We start from the raw sequence: 20,549 nt of genomic DNA on the forward strand, positions 1-20,549 counted from the left end.
CCTTTGTCCTGCAGCAAGTCACTTGAAAAGTTTTTTCATTTTAATTGGGCAGTATTGGCCTGGCAGTTGAGTTTTCTTGGCTGATAGCTGAAGGTACTTTTGGTCTGTCCGATTACAAGAGTTTGCTTAGGCGAATGAAAATCATGTTTCGTAAGCCGAGCGAAACTCAGCGGGGTGAGGCCTACTCTCAGGGTTCTGCGCGGCGTGGAATCAAATACTGTTTCTGCTGATTGGCTTTAACTCGCGCGACGGATTTCTTTGAAAATTAAAGGAGGGCAGATCGTATTCTATTTGCAGTGCGGCAAAACTTGCGAGAACATGGTTAATACTATGCAATAACGACGACTGACGAAAAACATTGTGTGACAACTTCACAGAGGCGAAAGACGATGACAAACACGCCTTCAGCGCAGTCTTTAAAAAGTTTAGTTTTCCTGTCGTTGGTTTTCATAATCTGTTTTTGATCCTTCATAATCATCATGACATCAAATATCATATATCGTCGAAATGCGCTCGAAAAAAATTACGGGGAATTCAATCTACCCTTTCTAGTCCCCAGGTATTGGAAGAGTTTCGCTACAGCTTGAAGAAAAGAAAATAACCTACAGCGCCTATCTTTTGACCGCGTAAGTGACAGACAAAATACACTTTCGCAGAAGAGGCAAGTTCGCACCAACGAACTGATGCCCTTTATATCCAACAGGCTCTTCCCCACCCTTATTCACGAGCCTTCCTCCCTCCAAATCTTCTCCACTTCTCCCAACCCCTTCCCCCTCCTCGCTGTTGTTCTTCCCGCTTTCCTCTTGCCCCACCATTATCCCAATCAGCGTTATCACAATCAGAGTGGCGGGTTATCAGGGAGCAGAGGGAAGGGTGGGCCAAGGACTTTGAAGTATTCTGATCATCCACCTCACTACTGTCAAATGTTTATAATCCCCCTCTTTATGTTGAAAATGACTAAGCCCCCCCCCCCCCCAATAATTACTAATCCCTTGTGCGAGGGTGTGAGAAACAGAATTCCTCAATTGAAGGCCTAAAGCAAACAAAAAAATAGAAAAAAAAACGATGTAAGTTTTGTTTTTCCCTTGCTTTCTATTTCCTGACTCGTCTCCGGTCGTCCAGAGCGTCTTTTAAAGGTGTACCGCACTATCCATGACAATTTGCGCCCCCATCCTGCCCTTGGCGATTTTCTGCGCTTTTGAGTCGACTGGGAACGAGCCAGTTCTTCAAATTTTTTTCATTAACAATTAGAAAAGCGCGCGCAATATATTATCTGGTTAGCTTTACGTTACGAGCCTTTGTGACGTTATCTATCAATTGAAACACTTGATAAAGTCAAGATGTTTGTCACTACATGGCAAGCAATTTTATACGCCATGGAAATGATGGACAGGTTACGTTCCGAAGAAAAGTGTAAGGTAGGGTATCTTATTGTTTTCGGTTGCCTTGCTTGTCAAAAACAGACCAAAAGAAAATGTCAACATATCGTGCGTCCGTTAGAATCGACAATCAAGGACTCAAATTCCAGTCTGACCACTGATTGCTTGTCAGTGTAAATGATATTTTTGTTATTTTTTATACACAAAACTATGATCCAAAAGCTTTAAGAACTCATGTCAATGCAGTAATTCTGGTGAAGAGCCTCTCGAAACTCTAAGAGATGCTGGCAGAGATACCTGAGAGATAAACGGCAAAGATGCTTGGCCCAAATGAAACTTAGTTAGCGAGCTGCCGGAGGGAGAAGGAGGACGGCGCGAAGAAATTGGGTTGGTTTTCGATTAAATATACCTGCTTCCCAAAAAGCTCTGTAATATTTTAATGATTTCCCTGTATTGGTAGTTACTCACCAGTCCGTTTTCTGTACTCCCCCCTTAATAATCTATTGGCGACAACTGGTCTACCTCTGTACCCCCGAAAACCAAGCGACTAATGATAAATGGCCCCTTTCTTTGCAGCATGTGCAAGACACTGTTCAGGCTTCCATTTTAGTGGATCCTGTCACAGAAGCTGATGTGGGTCAGTCCATTGCCGAGACGGTGGTGAGCGCCATGCCTCAGGTGGGAGCCAAAAGGCTCTGTAATATTCTTATGATTTCCCTTCATTGATTCTGTACTCCCTCCTTTTATACTATGTCAACTGATCCACCTCTGTTCCCTCTGAAAGCCATATGATATATGGTTCCCTAAAGTCCTCCACCCTTCCAGCGATTAGTGATAAGTGGCCCCCTTCTTTGTAGCTAATACAAGACGGGGACACTGTTCAAGCTTCCACTTCAGTGGATCCTGTCACAGAAGCTGATGTGGGCCAGTCTGTTGTCCAGACGGCGGTAATAACCATGTCTCAGGAAGTACCTACCGCTGGGTCGGAGGTAGAGCCAACAGAGATTCCATCTATCGCTGACCAGCAGGCTCAAGCTACCGCTGTAGCTTCTGACCAGGAGATAATTGAGACGCACGCTGCAGTTCAGGACTCAAGTGTTTTGGACCAGGGCGGAGACGTGGTGAGCCAGGACACGGGGGGGTCTTCACAGTTGATATTTAACAACTATTTACCAAATTGGATATGGCTAGTAGTGGATTTTTACCGAGACACAAAGCGGTGAGTTAAATATCCACCGCTAGTCGCCAACACAGAGGTGAATAGTTGTTTTAGTATACAATAAAACGGGGAGATAACACAGACGTTATCTATCAATTGAAACACTTGCTAAAGTCAAGATGTTTGTCACTACGTGGCAAGCAATTTATACTCCATGGAAATGATGGATAGTTTGCGTTCCAAAGAAAAATGCAAGGTAGGGTATTTTGTTGATTATAGCCCCCACCCCCCTTCTGTCGATTAGTGATCACTAACCCCTTTGTTTGCAGCTCATGAAAGACGGGGTCATTGTTCAAGCTTCCACTTCAGCAGGCCTTGTCACAGAAGCTGATGTGGGTCAGTACGTTGTCGAAACTGTGGTGAGCATCATGCCTCAGGTAGTACCTACCGCTGGGTCGAAGGTAGAGCAAACAGAGATCCCAGCTATCGCTGATCAGCAGCTAATACAGGCTCAAGCCACCGCTGCAGCTTCCACTTCAGTAGATCCTGTTACAGAAGCTGATGAGGGCCAGGCCATTGTCGAGACTGTGGTGAGCATCATGCCTCAGATAGTACCTACCGCTAGGTCGAAGGTAGAGCAAACAGAGATCCCAGCTATTGCTGATCAGCAACTAATTAAGGCTCAAGCCACCGCTGCAGCTGCATCTTCAGTGGATCCTGTCACAGAAGCTGATGTGGGCCAGTCAGTTGTCGAGACTGTGGTGAGCATCATGCCTCAGGTAGTACCTACCGCTGAGTCGAAGGCAGAGCAAACAGAGATCCCAGCTATTACTGATCAGCAGCTAATACAGGCTCAAGCCACCGCTGCAGCTACAACTTCAGTGAATCCTATCACAGAAGCTGACCAGGGCCAGTCCGTTGTCGAGACTGTGGTGAGCATCATGCCTCAGGTAGTACCTACCGCTGGGTCGAGGGTAGAGCAAACAGAGATCCCAGCTATCGCTGATCAGCAGCTATTACAGGCTCAAGCCATCGCTGCAGCTGCATCTTCAGTGGATCCTGTCACAGAAGCTGATGAGGGCCAGTCCGTTGTCGAGACTGTGGTGAGCATCATGCCTCAGGTAGTACCTACCGCTGGGTCGAAGGTAGAGCAAACAGAGATCTCAGCTATCGCTGATCAACAACTAATACAGGCTATAGCCACCGCTGCAGCTACAACTTCAGTGGATCCTGTCACAGAAGCTGATGAAGGCCAGTCCGTTGTCGAGACTGTGGTGAGCATCATGCCTGAGGTAGTACCTACCGCTGGGTCGAAGGTAGAGCAAACAGAGATCCCAGCTATCGCTGATCAGCAGCTAATACAGGCTATAGCCACCGCTGCAGCTACAACTTCAGTGGATCCTATCACAGAAGCTGATGAGGGCCAGTCCGTTGTCGAGACTGTGGTGAGCATCATGCCTCAGGAAGTACCTACCGCTCGGTCGAAGGTAGAGCAAACAGAGATCCCAGCTATCGCTGATCAGCAGCTAATACAGGCTCAAGCCACCGCTACAGCTGCATCTTCAGTGGATCCTGTCACAGAAGCTGATGAGGGCCAGTCAGTTGTCGAGACTGTGGTGAGCATCATGCCTCACGTAGTACCTACCGCTGGGTCGGAGGTAGAGCAAACAGAGATCCCAGCTATCGCTGATCAGCAGCTAATACAGGCTCAAGCCACCGCTGCAGCTACAACTTCAGTGGATCCTATCACAGAAGCTGATGAGGGCCAGTCTGTTGTCGAGACTGTGGTGAGCATCATGCCTGGGGTAGTACCTACCGCTAGGTCGAAGGTAGAGCAAAAAGAGATCCCAGCTATCGCTGATCAACAACTAATACAAGCTCAAGCCACCGCTGCAGCTGCATCTTCAGTGGATCCTGTCACAGAAGCTGATGAGGGCCAGTCCGTTGTCGAGACTGTGGTGAGCATCATGCCTCAGGTAGTACCTACCGCTGGGTCGAAGGTAGAGCCAACAGAGATCCCAGATATATATCAGCCGCTAATGCAGGCTCAAGCTACCACTGAAGCTGCTGACCAGGAAATGATTGAGACGCAGGCTGCAGTTCAGAACTCAAATGGTTTGGACCAGAGCGGAGACGTGGTAAGCCAGGACTTGGGAGGGGGGTGGGGCTGCAAAGTTGATATTTGACAACTATTTACCGAATGGGATATGGCTAGTGGTGGATATTTACCGAGACTTAAAGCGGTGAGGTAAATATCCACTGCTATTCATCGACACAGAGATAAATAGTTGTTTGAGTATACAGTAAAACAGGGAGATAACACAGCATAAGAAGAGAATTCTGTCGTAAACTGCAAAGTTTATAACATTTTTGTGTGAAAATTCCGCACGCGTTGCTCGTAAGTGAATAGCAGAAGATATTCAGAGTTTGAGCAGCTAAGCTGCTGATATCTGGAAAGAAAAAAATGTTGCTCATATGTCACTGTAAGGGAAATGGCATCTCGAAATGAAATAAACAACAACAAAGTAAATAGTATCGATTACGTATCAACGCTTTCGAGCCGGTGGTGTATCCCCGATTTCTAAGAAAAAAATACATCTGATATCGGATGACAGAATATTAATAATGTCGGTCAGATATCATTGTAAAATAGACATTACTAGGAAAATGTAAGTTAATTTACTGTTCTTAATGTGCTCATACACCAGAAAATAACAGCGACTGATGGAGTTAATTTCCGTGTAAACGGTTAATTTGCTATTGCTTTGTTTGACACAGGCACCTTCAGACAAGTAGTCTAAAATGTCAAAAAAAAGATATTACTGACAAAATGCACATGACCCTGAAGTTACTTTTAAGTTTCAAATTTATTTTTTTACCCCAGCCCTTTCTCCTGATAAAATGATTTTCATTTTACGTTTTTGTACATTAGACCCAAAATGGAGAGAAACCTAACATTTTCTGCTTCTCTTTTCATTTCGTTTGATACACAGAGTCCTGAAAAAGAGGATCTCCAAGTTGACACCCCAGATGAATACCATTCTGATCATGAGGGGAATGCTGTTGCCCCTGATGTTCAGGGAATAGAAACACCACCTGCAGAGCAGAAAAGGTAACCGAAATCAGTGGGACTTAAATTGGAACTTCTGATACTAATGGGTAGAATATTTAGCTGTTGAGGGTGAAGACAATATTTTGCTTTGTCACTGGCTACACTGAGGGCGAAGAAACATAATTGAGCTTTTCTGAAATTCTAATGGGTGAATTTTATGCGAAGAACTGCGCTGTTCTGTTATCGAACTAGAACTGTTATCTTGAAAGTGGGAATTTTAGACTTTAATCACCTATATAAAGTTAAGCTTTGGTGAAACATTTACTTTGGAACGTCAACTTAACCCGTTTGGATTAGCATGTTGTCTTTTGCTAAAATAAATAGAGGATATTACATGGCCGCAAGGGGATACAAATTTTATCGTCTCTCAGCACGAGAAGATAGAATTCGTACCCCCAAGCGGCCATGTAATGTTCTGTTTACTTTATAGATACTAAGGTAATTTCAAAAGAACCGGCCGCGCGCCTGAGCGGAAAGCTCCCTTGTAATTGGCTAATCATGTTGGTAACCATGGCGACAGTAATATCCTCACACGTGAAAGATAAAAATAGTATCTTCACTGCGGGCGATGAAGATATGATTTTTTAGTAAAAAGGAAAAATCCTGGTATTTCATCAGTATCTAGATAATAAAAACTGTTAACGCACTATTAAAAGCGTGACTGTTAAAGGTAGACTGTGAATGCGTGACTGTTAAAGTGTGACTCTCATAACGTGTTCATGTATATCGACGAAAATGTCGTGAATACACTACCCGGCAAAATTTGTTTCGTTTTCACGTGATCTAATAGTCAATCGGCTGAGGCGGGAAAGTCGAAATGGTTGATGTCGCTCTGAGCGAATTAATTAGGTACCAAATCCCACGGAACTGATAACAATTTTTTTACAGTTTCAGTCATAAGGGGTGTGGGATCCAAAAGGGTGTGGAGATTTTTATCTATAGTTGTTAAATGACGGCTTTTCTTTTTGTTTCTTCAACAGCCCACGAGATACCACAAGCGAGAGCCTGACCTCTCGACTGAATCCCTTAGCAAAGGAATTTGTTCCCGCAACACAGGTCTGGAATATGTATTTGAAAACATCATCGTCATAATTTTCATGGTCGTCATCTTTATTATTCTTATCGTTGTCATTATCATTGCTACTATCGTCATCATCATTCCTTTTTTTGGTAGAGGAAGACTTCAGTGCAAGAGTGTGCACCAGCGAATGAGTGTAGAAAGAAGACTGGTGCCCGGGCTCGCCGACGAGGAAGGTCAAGTGGTCCTCCGCAGATGCTTGGGGTCGAGTCACCTGATTGGATGTCGTTCGCACTTAGCCGAAAATGTCTTGTTGTTCCGCCTAACTATCCTTTGGGCTGGAACTCGAGACACTCCTAAATATCACAAAACGAAAAAAAAAAAAAAAGAAAAAAAAAAGAATAAAACTAAAAGAGACCGGAAGAAAAAAAAAGATAAAAACTTACTTTTTCTCGAATACTTTTGAATATTAAAAAAAAAAGAAATTGTAGAGATATTTGTGATATTTGCGGCTAAGTCTTTAATTCCATGGAAGTTTTGGATCAGGTGCATCAGGTAATCACCGAATAAGCATATTCAAGTAATTTTAATCTCTAATATTGCCCTGCGCCTTCTCAATAATGGATCACAGACGTCACCGATGACGTCAAAATGTTGGCACACGGGGCGCAACCACATTTTGACCACTTTTCTTGTAGGCTACAAAAGTGAAAAAGAGGCAACGATCATCAAAAAAATTATTGCAAATTACCAACATAAAAGATTGATAATTATTTACTTACAAAATTTAAGCCAAATTAATTGAGGCCCGCCAAACTTGCTGTCAGGCCACATGTAGAGAAAACTTTTTGTTTCCCTTAATACAATTTCTGGTGATTTCATTTCCCCTTATTTTGCTTAAACCTCGGACGTTTTAGAGAATCAAAAAAAATTATATGTAGATATCATTTTTTTTTATTAATAGAAACAATGCTAACAATTAATCAAATTTTTGAATTTCAAGTATTTTTCATTTTACAGATCGCAGGGTATTCTGGGTGCATTCGTTCAGAAAAATGGCGTCCTCGAGCATTCAAGAAGAAGGTAAGACGGCTGAATACTAAAATTTTTATTCGGTTTTGCGACAGGAGGGTACATCTGTAAGTCTGGGTTACTTCAATAACGGCTTTTCACCCTGTAAAAATAAATCCAGAGGCTCTCAGATCTAAAAAACCTCTCGCTCATCGTGCCCGCCAAAATTCGCTTGATGCCGTTACAAGAAGAAACGAAGCGTTTCGTTTTAGATTTTTGTTTAAATCGGGTGCATCGAAATATCAGCTCTTGAGAAATACTTTAAACCGATCCATGAGATAATTAAGTTCATCATCGAAATAAAAGTTGGCCAAAACTGCGTTCGTTCGAGCCCACACTTCATCCATGCGGTCGAAACAGCGTTGCTTGTCGTTTTGGGAGGGTCAGCGGGATTTTGTGGAAGATACTACGATTTCCGCTGACCTTCCTCTGATTATTTCTTATTTTTGAGCTATTTCTTTCGAAGTAATTTTTCTGGTGTTAGTCAGAAAGGTATGATGCTTTGGAGCTGGCCAATTCCAAGTTTGATCGCATGGTTTCCCTCAAAGCCAGTTCAAACAACAGCATATCGGTCGACGCCATATTTTACTTTTGTTTCGCACTCATTCGCAGTTTTCTGTGCTCAAGAAAACTCCGAAAAGTATCTCAAACGATAAACGGTTCGGGCTGTGTAGTAAATCTGTTTGTAGAGTAAGTAATTCTTGTTTGAAACTTTTCCTAAGGAAGAATGGCAGGTTTCGCAAGAACGGCCACACACGACATCAACATGCGGTTCGTGTTTCCCCTTGCCGTGTAAATTCGTAGAGTGTTCACAGCGCGGTGATCTGATATTAGCGACACCGATGAACCATAAATTGCCTATGTTCATTCTTATGAGTTGCATTTATCGCCCAACTAAACAGAGCAGGAGGATATTTGCTTTGATTTTCGAACGGCGCCGTCAAATGTAAGCCTTACTGAATTGGACGAAAAGGAGTCAAAAGTACTGACGAAGGATTAAAGAAACGTATCTTGTGCGAAGTCAGTCTACATTAGCATTCGGGAAGTTTTCGACCGGTCGCCATTGCATTCAAGGTGTGTTGTGTACCTAAGAAAGCATAAGAGTAAAAACATTTCAAAATGTTCACAGGATAGGTTATGCAATGAATATTCTCACTCAGTGAATAATTGATTACCGACTGTTTCAATACCCCTATATTTTGAGGTCTGCAGAATTCTCTCTTTACTAAAAACATTGTAATGTAGCGACTCAAAATTGTGGAAATCGAAATAGAATGAAGGCCCATATTTGAAATCACTGAATGTTGTGCTTTAATAGTTAAAATGAGATATTATGACAACACTCACATGAGACATTCAATATGAAAAGTTTATTTAAGATAAGCCTGGTATATGCGTACAATCTGAACATGTGTACAGGGAAACTAAGGGTACAGCAGAAAGAACCTGTGCTATGCCAGATCTGAAAAACTGCTAAAAACCACTCTTTAGATGTGGCCAAAGGATATGTGGAAACATTCCTCATCTAATGCAGCAGAGCAATACCCTGAGTAAAGGGTAAACTAACCTGGATTTAATTCTAATCGCAAACTAAAATCAATGATTGTAACAAAATTTTACAGGAAGTTTTAATTATGAAAATTATAAAAAGGCTGACTAACCTAGAATTATTTTCTTTTCCTGTGAAACGCTTATTGAATGATCTGAACCTTCCAGGGTGCTATAGGAACCTCTCCATGTGCCACCAGAATGTTTAATTCTCACTATCCCTTCCTGTGTCTTTCAAACTTCAGAAATGGTTTTAATGATTACCTGCACCATAGAAGAAATGGTAGTAGGGTTTTCTTAGGATTTCAAGTAGGCCAATGTTGATAAAAATAAATTTAGTTTTAAAGTGGATTGATGTTGACAAAAAGTAGTCTTGAAGTAGCTACAATGTATAGGCTGATGTTGTGAACAATTAATTTTGAAGTGGGCTTATGTTAGTAAACAGGAGATGTTTAGTTGAGTTTGATGTTGGCACAACCCTACTTAGTTATCTTGGAAATTTTCTGACCATCAGTTTCTGCAGCCGTGAACTGTGTGTTCTTTCATTGAGGAAATTACTATTTCCTTATAAAGGATGCATTTTTACTATTAACACAAAGCCCTTGGCTTTTTACCTACCTACAAATTATCATTTTTATTGTCTGTTTGAAATCAGCAGCAACAGCTGTATTAACAGATGGAAATGCAGCAAACTCTAATATACAATCTCAAGATCAATCTTTTCTGTCTGCTGCTAAAACTACTTCTGCAGTTGACCAGCAGCAAGAACCACAAGAACAACACTGTACTGACACAGGTGGCCCAGTGAATACAGGAGACCATCAGGTATGTTAATCTTCGACATGGCTCCATGCTAACTTCCATATCAGTCACCATTTTGCAATGAAAGTGATATGAACAAAGCAAAATATTGATAGAGAACATAGATTTTTTATTTTATTGGAAATTATACAAGCTAAACTTTAACCCTTTTACTACCAAGATCTCATTAGTAATTCTCCTTACTATCTGTTAAATGATTCTCATTCTGTCAGTTTGAAGAATCTGGTATTGGATCAATTAGCAACCCCATAATAATTGATATTTTTCTTTATTCTCATCACTTGTCTGCATGATATTGTATTAATAATTATTGTAAGGAGAAATTCTCTCTCAGTCACTCACAGGAGTTAAAGGGTTAAAAAGAAATATATTACAGTAAAGAAATTGTCATTGAAGGCTTTGAGTTAAGGTTGAGATGGATTTTCTCAAGTAGTTTGTGGTCAATCACAATTGTGACAGGCCCACTCCACTAAACTATTTATGAGTTCCAATTGCTTTTAAACTTAGTCTCGATTGTTTTTTGAACCCAGGGTGAAAGCGAAGTCATTTCAGAGGCAGATGTGGCTTCCCAAGACATTACAACGTCTGCTAATGACGCTGAAACACAGCAGCCCCAAACATTGTATGTGGCAATTCAGCCTGGAGCAAACATGGAGTCAGGACAGGGAGACCAACCTGCAGTATACCTGGAAGTAGTGGAGGCAGGGAGTGGTACAGAGGTTACCTCCAGTGAAGGACAGGTCAATCTAGTTCAAGAAGAGATGGTTATTGATAATGGTAATTTCAGTCTTTATTTTTAACCCTTTCACTCCCAAGATCTAATTAATAATTCTCCTTACTATCTGCCATACAATTCTTTTAATGTTAGTTCAGAGAATTTGGTATTGGATCAACTAATCCCATCATTGATATTCTTCTCTATTCTCATCACTTACCTGCTTGATATTGTATTGATATTGTAAGGAGAAATTCCGTCTTGGTCACTTGTGGGAGTGAAAGGGTTAAAGTCAAATTCATTCATTTAACCTTTTTGACCCCCAAGAGTGACTTGCATTTAATTTCTCATTAAAGTATCAGCCTTGAATCAAAAATTAAGGTCATGAGAATGAAGGAAACAATCGCCTACTACAGAACTTCTTGATTGATAGATGAATTCTCCCAGTCAGAATTTAGGAGATCTATAGAGAACAGTATGGAGAATATGCATACTAGTGTTAGGGTAAAGGCTTAAACCCCTTATAGTCCCCAGAAACAGAGAGGTCATTATAAAATGGAAATGATTGCCAACTAGAGAAGTTGTGGACTGTTAAACAAAATTTAATTCTCCTTGTCAGCACCTTAGGAAATATATAAAGAACATTATGGAGAATATGTGACCCTCCATGGGAAAACGAACACTAACGCTTTTCCGTTTAAACTGTGAAAGCGTTTAAATGGTTTGCTCATCCGTTTAAAAAATTTTCATCCGTTTAACGCTTTTGGTAAAACGTTTAAGCAGTTTACTGATCCGTTTAAAAAAATTTGCATACGTTTAATGCTGTAACAGAAACGTTTAAATGGTTTCTTGATCCGTTGTAAAAAAAATTGTTTCTGTTTGACGTTCCAAGGAAAACTTTCAACTGTTTGTTTATCATTCTGTTATGGGCTGAGTTCCTATTATCCTTCACAGGTCAAAATATAATTTACTTGTTTATAATTCTTGAATTCTTCTAATGCTTTCCCTTGCAGCATCATCTACTGATGTTACCACTATACCTACATCAGTTCTGTCCCAGGTGATGGACCAAGCTACGTTATCCACCATGCAGGCTGAAATGATTGCAGTTCAGGTCCTTTCCCAATCTGCAACAGGCGACATTCAGTACCTGCAACATCAGTCTCCAGCACGGTTTATTCCAATTGTCACATCAACAGATTCAAGTACTTTGAACTCATTACAAGCCACACTCAGTCAAATGCCACTTGCAACCCTACAGGTTAGCATTTGAAAGTTCCAGTATATTTCTTAGCTGTTACTAACTTATTGATAATTTTTTTTAGTTGTTTCGTGATTCCTGATATTTTAGGCAATATAAAGTGTACTCTTTGAGTAGCTTTATCAGTTGATTTCTCCATGGATTTTCCACACCCCAGTGATCATAGACTTCTGAGTTGAAAACCAGACTGAGAAACTAGGACCAGCATCCTGGTGTTCTACTCTTTACAACTGCATTTAATAGTTTGTGAGTTCTTAATGGTCTCCTACAAAACACATGACATTGAAGATGTGGTAGATGAAGCCCACAGGTTATCATCCCCATACAACAATAGACATGTTTCATTACAAAGACAGCAAATTCTACTCAGTGTCTTCAAGACCTTGAATGTCAGTCTGGTCTTGTATGCAAACCTTGGACCTTCCAGGATGTAGTGTGGCAATCGGCAGGTGTTTCACGAGACACTTGTTTAGAGAGTTCTCTTGCTAGTTCATAGAATTTTCTGGTTAACTTTTGATGGCCTAATCTATTTTTATTCAGACATGGAGAATTCTTGCTGGTCACTCAGCACTATTCTTGGTGAAAACCCTGACTCTACCAATCTAGGTAATCCTGTTGTGGTCTTTTCATTATTGCTTTGTCTTCCAGATAAGCCCCTCTCAACCAGGAGCAACAACCCAGACAATTCAGTTACCAGGTGGCCAAACCATTCAAGTGCCCCTGAATGTTACCCAAATGTCAGCTCTGGCCTCATCGCAGACAGATGCTGGAGGGGTATCCACAACTGGGGGCACCCTCACCACCAGCACAGAAGCTATCATTGCAGCTGCCACAAGTGCAGAAGCAGCTGCTGCAGCTGTAGCTCAAGAGCAAGGGGCCACCCTTGTCACAGTTCATCCAGCTGTGATAGAGGCTCCTACAGATGGCACTGAAGGTGGACATGATGGGGAAGAACATGATGGCGATGGTGAGTGGGAATTATTCCTACAAAATGTGTATAAGATACAGCTTATCCAACCAAGTTTGGATTGTTCTTCCATTACCTGGACAGAGTCATTGCTGATGTAGCTGTTGACACTGTTTAACTATGCTTGTATTGCAAAGTGGGGAAAAGTATGCTTTTCTAAACACTATGTTAACCAAGTCCCTTTAAATGTCTTATGGTTAGCTTTTTAGACATACTAGTAAACATATTATTTTGTTCTTTTAAAGCATACAACCTGGCACATTAGGAGTTGAAACTTGCCTGCATGTTCCTGGATATGGAATTCCCACATCCTGTGTGCTATGTGTTCCAGAACGTTAGAAAAATACCACAGTCTCAATATGACTTTAGACATTTTAAATTTTGCTGCAAAGCTTATAATGATTTTGTAATAATACAATTTTTTTGCCTTTTATATAGCAGATTGTAGGACATTGTACTGGTTGTATATTTTATACTAAAAAAATGACTTACATGTCTCACATGTAATTATTGAATTAGATATTACTTTGTGGTAACAATCTTTTAGATGATGGTAAACCCAAGTACACCTGTGAAATTTGCGGAAAATCTTATATTCGCTCCTGGTCATATTATGGACATATGAGAGAACATGCCTCTGGGGAGAAGCAGCACAAATGTGAAGTGTGTGGCAAGATATTTAATTATGCCAGCAATCTGCGACAGCACATGCTCATTCATACAGGTACTGTATATAATTTAACACCCTGAATACACTACCTTTAAATTTCATGAGTTTAAATTATTTAGTTGTCATTAGTTTCTACTGATGAATTAATGGGTATCATCAAATCAATATTACAATAAAACTGTTGGTAAAATGTACCTAAGTGCTCATAATGGCTTGTAACTCTAAAATCTAGGGGCAGCCTTTGTATGGTTTTCATACTAATATCATTATGCCACATGAAAATTAAAATTTTTTTGGGTGAAATTTGCAGTGTACGTAGGATTGTTTTCACTTTTACACAGTGTTTTCACATTGTCTTCAGTTTACACATGAAAAACTTACACTTGCACTTTAGAGCCTCAATGGTCATTTGTGACTGAAGATAAAAAAACCTGACTTTTACACTCAGGCCCCCTATGGAGCACCCACGTAACTAATTATAAGTGATTATTACATGTATACAAGGTACGTTTATGTATGTATGTACTAAAGGTAACTTGTCTGTGTATTCATTACTGATGTACAATCTAGGAGAGAAGCCATATGAATGTGAGTATTGTGACAAGGCATTCAACAACCCCAGCTCTCTGCGATCCCATGTTCTGTCCCATTCTGAGGACAGACCTTACATCTGTGATCATGAGGCATGTGGTAAGGCCTTTAACAACCCAGGATCTTTGAGGTTAGTATTGTTTAATTGTTGTTACACATTTGGCACATATATGTAAGCTGTATGAGAGGTGAAAATTTGTTCTCCTCTTCGTTAACCTTCAAGCATGTGTACAGGTGTCTTTAACAGTGTTCTATTACTCACATATACCAAGAAGAGGAACCTCCATAGTTAACTGTGTTGCTTATGAAAACAATAAAATGAACTGGTTTGGTCTCCAACCCAGACTTCTTGACTCAGGGATTTCAAAACAAGCTGGTGACTGCATGAAATACATTGGTAGCTCAATAACATGTCACCAGTTGCTCTGGTTAAAATAATTACCCTTTGGTCTTGGATGAGCTTTTCATATTCACCTACTTTTGCCAAGTCTGACACCCTATTTGAAAAATTTTGAAACCCCTGTGGACCTGGTGTCCCATTGATCCTGAGTAGCACACCACCATACTGCCTCTCACAAGGGTTGCAATTAAAGCCAGTTATCTACCACCTCCTATAAAACTTCTTACTGCCTTCTTTAGCATGCCCCCAGAGTCCCTTGGAGAAGGTGGGGGCTTATGTCCCCCTTTTTGGGTGCAGCAGCCCATTAAACCATCAACAGCACTTATGGAAAAAAGTTATTGAAACCTCTACCACTATATGTGTGCCATACTTTTTGATTGGTAGGGTTCATCGCAGAGTGCATCAGGAAGAGAAGCCCCACAAGTGTGAAGTGGAAGGCTGTGATAAGGCGTTCAAGACACCAGCCGAGCTGTCCCGCCATGCATTCAGGCACACTGGCGAAAAGCCACACAAATGTGATCAGTGCGAAAAGGCTTTTATTCGTTATGATGATCTTAAACGACATTACCGCATTCACACAGGTAAGAAATACCATCTCCGTGTATGTCACTACATTGTGAAGAATAGCAATTGTCCAGTGGGGAACTAGTGAAGTTGCCTGAAAGTCATTTTTCCAACTGTATATGTATGTCACCTGAGTGTTCACAGCGGAAACAATTACTCAAAAGATCTGTCTAACAGACTATGAATAGGCAATCAAGTTAAGAAATCTGTATCAATCGCCACATAACTCTGGCCTTAGGCGAGAGGACCTTTCAGGCAACTTGACCGTAAACTGCTGATTTCACGTTAAGGTCTAGTTCAGTTTTCCGTAGCTTCTCACGGGGTCCATCGCCATAAAATTTGCGTTGATACTTTTTTTTTTTTTTCAGGTGAAAAACCTTTCAAGTGTGATCAGTGCGATTTTGCCTGCATCCAGTCATTTGACTTGGTGAAGCATAAGTTCACTCACAGCGGTGACAAACCATACAAGTGTGAGATGTGTCCGAAGCAGTTCACACGCCCCGCTCGGCTGCGAGACCACATGAGAACTCATACTGGGGAGAAACCTTACATATGCGATGTGTGTGGTAAAGGCTTTGCTATTCAAACAGGGCTCAAGTCTCATCAGGTAAACAACAGTCGATCACAATGCTGTAAACTGTCCACTGTGCCTAAAGAATACCCAATTTGCATACCATTTTTTCCTACAGTAGGCAAACGGCGTTGATAAATCTTAAGCCTGAAATACAGTGTCTCGAACTTCCTTTTTAACTTCGAAGCTAAGCCAAGTTCGTGGGTTGCGGCCTTGTTTCATTACCAGCCTGCAAATGATAGGAGATTCTGTCCCTAGACTGTAATTTTACCCTGGATATCTTAACATAAGCGGCATCCCTGTAATTTTATCTCTATTGATGTATCAACTGCAATTTTTCTATGTACAAATTTATCTTTTGCTTAGGTCACTTTCAGGATAGAACTGTAATTTTACCTGGGAAATCTCAAACTCAGGTCATGTTCTTGGGTGTGGAATTGTTTCGATGTATCACTGAATTGCTATTGTTGACTTTCAAGAGGTTTGAGATAATGTCTGGTCTCTTTATTTTCTTTTGAAGGCCGTGCACACCGGAGACAAACCGTTTAAATGCGATGAGTGCGACAAGACATTCCGCACCCAACTAGAGCTGCAGTCTCACATGGGAAGACACACTGGGGTGAAACCTTTCCAGTGTGACATCTGCCACAAGGAGTTCATCTCTACAATCACCTTTAAGCGTCATGCCATTGTGCATTCTGGTAAGGAGAAACACCGAGGAGCGTTAAGGCTATTGATTTACAAGATACAAGGCTACATTTCAACAGAGGATTGGAACATACGTTATCGACATTTTCTTCGCTTTCACCGTAGAGCAATTTTCATCATGAAAGTTTATGTATTTTTTTATTTCTTTTGTTTTGCTCCACGTAGGTATTTTCAATTGAGGGTCGAAAAACTAAAACCAAAGTAATCGCAACTACCAATCAGAACAATTATTGTTATTATTAACATCATTATCAACCAATGAGAACTCAGCGTTGAAAAACGTTAAGAACCAGGTTGGGATTGGGCGTAGTTTTAAATTTGATTAGTTGAGATGGTAGCGCGAGTTTTCTAGACCAATCACAGAGCGTGGTAAAGCAAAACCTAAGAAATCCAGGGTTACCCTTGATACCAGCGCTATTTTCTCAGCCAATGAAATTCAAAAGTACTTTGTTACCCGTGTTTTCCTACACATTTTCATTCGCTCTGATAGGTCGTTGTGATTGCTCTGATTTTAGTGAAAAAGTGGAAAAGCGCACTTACTTTGCTTGTCTGATTTTTTTTCTCAGGGGAGAAGCCGTTCGAATGCACCGAGTGCGGCAGGCGTTTTGCACGTTCTACTGACCTCAAAGTGCACATGCCCGTGCACAGCGAGGACAAACCGTACAAATGTGGCGAATGCGAGAAGATGTTCACTCGGTTTAGCACGTTGAAGGAGCACATTCGAACACACACAGGTACTAGAAGGAAATTTTCTTTAAATTTTCGATGCTCCATAGCAAGAGACATTGTTTAGGTTATTCGGTCGAACATCTCAAATCCGGTGGCCAGGAAAAACAGACACACATGTAGGGAAAAAGTGTCTGCTTCTATGAGGTTAGTAATTTCGGATCTTTACATGGCTGGATCAGGACTAAATTCTTCGAAAGTTTTCTTTATTTTGTTTTCTTTGTGTTTTTGAACAACGTTTTGCCTATATTCAGTCCTCTAAAATTGGCGGATCCAGGAGGGGGTAGTAATGGTTCTGGGGGTCCCTCTCATCAGACATTAATTTTAAAACTTGGTTGGCACCAACATCCATGCAATGACTGGACAGCAAGTAATCACTAAATATGAAGTCTTTAGAATTTACTTGTGTTGAACTATATCTTTTGTTTTTCAAAGCTGTAGTGTGACAAAAATTCTCTAATTACTGAATCAAAGTCGTCTGGATCCGCCTCCGTCTAACAACTTCGATTTATCTTTTAGGTGAACGGCCTTTTAAATGCGACGAATGTGGTCGAGAGTTCAACCACAGGAGCCATTTTAACAATCATCTCCGGATTCACACGGGCGAGAAGCCTTTCAAGTGTGAAGTTTGCGACAAGGATTTCTCCCGCAAGGCCTCTCTCCGATATCACATGAAGGTGCATAACAAGGGCGATGGACGAGTCAGAGTGCGGGGCAAAAAGGAAGATCAGTCTGACACAGAGGTCATCGATGAACAGTCACAAGGGACCACGACTGTGGAACAGGTACATTGACTTTAGTTCATTAAATCAATTCTCTAAATTTTACGGTAAAGAGGAAATAAAACTGAAATGTTTTGTATTCATTTCATAAAAGCTCTAGACCACATTTTCTATTGGTTAATCAGTACAATATCCCTCTTGTGTTGCCGGGGGAACACGCGATAACCTTGTTTATCACTTACTCTCAACTCTTATTATTGCAGCCTTTCGCCCGGGTTATTAAACAGGTGAAATAATCGAAAGCGGGGGCTATTGTTTGATTAGCGTCAGTATCTGAGGAACTGCGCAAGTAACCCTCCCCTAACCCAACATCAACCTTAGCTTATTATCAGTTGGCTGTTGTTGGGTTATGGGAGGGGTAGGTGCGCAGGGGTCCAGACACTGATATTGATTCCGTTTCTTGCCATGTGTGTAATTTCTCGCGGTGCTTTTTAACGGGCAGTTTTATCTGTTGCCAGGCATCAGAACGAACAGACAAACAAACAACTGATGTGCTAACTTAGCCAACAAAATATGAAACAATTCTTTATGTCTATCTGACTGGAACCATTCAAGAATGGTTTATAATCGGTCATGTGGACATACTTTGTATCTTTGAGTTCTCATCGGCTCATGGAAGTTTGGTGTATGTAACCACGCTTGTCTCGTTTTTTTATCGTAACAGACCATGTCTACCGTAAACATCAGTCATCTGGGTACAGATGCTGACGTTCAGTTGGCTGAGGCATTGGTTGCCGTCAGTGAAGCAGTAGTTGCGGCGGCGGCTGAAGGAGACGACACTCCTCGGGTTGTAGCCGTTGAGGAGACGACACATAGCGAAGAGGATGCTGTTATGCAGCAGGTTTGTACTTAGGAAACAGACTTACCTTTTTGAATTCTGGTACCATTCAATGAATTCATTTCAAGTCAAAAATCCTTTATTGTTCATGCCTTAGTATTTTCAAGAACGAAGCAAAAATGATTTTGCTGCTGGTTTTTAGGTATCATACTTACACAAATGAGGTGTTGCTTCATTCTTCAGATCAGCAGAAAATATTTAAATTCGGATAAATGTCAGTATCTGAGAAACTGGCACCTTCCCCTCCCCTCCCCTCACCCAACAATAGCCAAATGAGAACAAGATAGGTTCAATTTTGGGTTAGGGGAGGGGTAGGTGCACCCTTGATCTATACTGACATGGATCTTGAGCTTTCAATGATTATCGTTTAAGGTGAGATAGAACATGGAAAAAAGTGAATAAATAAAAAAGTTATTTCTTTGCAGCACTTGCAAGATGGTCACGCTGTCCAAGCTTCCATGTTGGTGGATCCCGTCACACAAGCTGCCGTCAGCGCCGGCATCTCCGCCAGTGATGTGGGCCAATCCGTTGTCGAGACGGTAGTAACCACCATGCCTCAGGTTGTCGACATACCAACCGCTGGGCCCGAGGTATCGGTTGGCGAAGCTGTGGGCATTCCTACCGGACAAGTGCATATTATGGAGGTGGCCGACGGCACGGCAGTCACTACAGCTGACGTTCAAGCAGCCATCGGTGAAGCCATGCAGGCAGCGCATGTGACTGTAGAGGGATCCGATACTCTGGGCATCACCGTGCCAGCAGAGATCCTAGCTGCCATGGCGGCTGCGCAGTCGCATCCTCATTTACTGATAGCTACCGCTGATCAGCAACTAATTCAGGCTCAAGTTGCTGCTGGAGCTGCTGACCAGCAAGCATTGCAAACGCAAGGCGGAGACGTGGTGAACCAGGCCTCTGGAGGTTCTACTCAGTTGGGAGGCGACCTGCAGGCCAGCAGTCATGGTGCGCATCAGCAGCAGCAAGTGGAAGAACCCATGCAAACAGAGTAATAAGGATTGCGTGAAAATGCAATTGGTGTACTTGTGTTGCAAGATGAAACGGTTCGTTTTCAGTACTTAAGTCTTTTTGTCATGCTGGGGCTGGCATGTTTTTCTGTATTCATTTTGTACAGACATTACAGAACTTCTTTGAAATATCCGTGTGCCATTAACTAATTTGGATCATTTTGTAAACATTATAATCAAAACTGCGTTTTACGCTTCTTGCGTTGAAAAGTTGAGGAAATACATGTATTGTTACAATATATTTGACCCATTAAGTCCAATAATTGTATTTAATTTCTTAATTGCGAACCTTATATTTGCGTGTAAATGAGGTTGTAGCTTTTGTCGTTATTGTTAGTGATAAACTTTTATTTGTTTTGAAATTTGAGTTGAAATGGCGTTCAATCGTGTTGAGCAGTGATTTTACCATCCAAACAAATTTTGCCTTGAAAAGTGTTCAAGTCCATTTCTGATGCCATTGCTTTTGTCACCTAGCCAAATAAAGTACCTTTATGACGACAGTCTAGTCTCCGACATTGCTGTTTTTATTTTTTAAGTTCATCGTTGAACGCTAAATTTCTTTTCTCTCTGGCGAAGCTTTTGAAGAATGAAGACCTCGTTTACCGGTCATTTAGACCAAGGGAAA

The 20,549-nt window shown here is 41.3% G+C and overlaps 2 protein-coding genes across 4 annotated transcripts; both read left to right on the plus strand.

The window, feature by feature from the left end:
- Positions 1 to 1,314: 1,314 nt before the first annotated feature.
- LOC149036755 (uncharacterized) lies at positions 1,315 to 7,075 on the plus strand. The gene is made up of 7 exons (XM_089188619.1): positions 1,315 to 1,418; positions 1,956 to 2,057; positions 2,237 to 2,500; positions 2,868 to 4,676; positions 5,532 to 5,650; positions 6,631 to 6,706; positions 6,825 to 7,075. Exons 1-7 carry the CDS (start codon positions 1,341 to 1,343, stop codon positions 7,026 to 7,028), a joined length of 2,652 nt encoding a protein of 883 aa, XP_089044745.1. The 5' UTR covers positions 1,315 to 1,340; the 3' UTR covers positions 7,029 to 7,075.
- A 613-nt stretch (positions 7,076 to 7,688) lies between these two features.
- LOC113675572 (uncharacterized) lies at positions 7,689 to 20,424 on the plus strand. Of its 3 annotated transcripts, none has more exons than XM_027192165.2 (14): positions 7,689 to 7,751; positions 9,943 to 10,112; positions 10,640 to 10,886; positions 11,838 to 12,085; positions 12,734 to 13,052; positions 13,600 to 13,776; positions 14,293 to 14,443; positions 15,098 to 15,294; positions 15,646 to 15,884; positions 16,369 to 16,549; positions 17,123 to 17,290; positions 17,802 to 18,067; positions 18,729 to 18,905; positions 19,328 to 20,424. In XM_027192165.2, the coding sequence occupies exons 1-14, from the start codon at positions 7,724 to 7,726 to the stop codon at positions 19,907 to 19,909; spliced, it is 3,150 nt and encodes a 1,049-aa protein (XP_027047966.2). In that variant the 5' UTR covers positions 7,689 to 7,723; the 3' UTR covers positions 19,910 to 20,424. The 3 variants fall into 3 exon arrangements, with proteins under 3 accessions (XP_027047966.2, XP_089046140.1, XP_089046141.1); XM_089190014.1 differs by having other exon boundaries at positions 9,946 to 10,112; XM_089190015.1 differs by lacking the exon at positions 7,689 to 7,751 and adding an exon at positions 8,176 to 8,813.
- The last annotated feature ends 125 nt before the right edge of the window (positions 20,425 to 20,549 follow it).

Source organism: Pocillopora damicornis, chromosome 12, assembly GCF_964200805.1.
Source record: "Pocillopora damicornis chromosome 12, jaPocDami1.2, whole genome shotgun sequence".
NCBI classification, from domain to species: Eukaryota; Metazoa; Cnidaria; class Anthozoa; order Scleractinia; family Pocilloporidae; genus Pocillopora; species Pocillopora damicornis.

Excerpts from the sequence above, each read along its gene's own strand:
- LOC113675572 (XM_027192165.2), top strand. The coding sequence starts at position 7,724 with ATGGCGTCCTCGAGCATTCAAGAAGAAG. Across the intron at positions 17,291-17,801 it reads GCACATTCGAACACACACAG|GTGAACGGCCTTTTAAATGC; the intron begins GTACTAGAAGGA and ends TTTATCTTTTAG. Across the intron at positions 18,068-18,728 it reads GGACCACGACTGTGGAACAG|ACCATGTCTACCGTAAACAT; the intron begins GTACATTGACTT and ends TTATCGTAACAG.
- LOC149036755 (XM_089188619.1), top strand. The coding sequence starts at position 1,341 with ATGTTTGTCACTACATGGCAAGCAATTTTATACGCCATGGAAATGATG. Across the intron at positions 4,677-5,531 it reads TGGACCAGAGCGGAGACGTG|AGTCCTGAAAAAGAGGATCT; the intron begins GTAAGCCAGGAC and ends TTTGATACACAG. Across the intron at positions 5,651-6,630 it reads CCACCTGCAGAGCAGAAAAG|CCCACGAGATACCACAAGCG; the intron begins GTAACCGAAATC and ends TTTCTTCAACAG.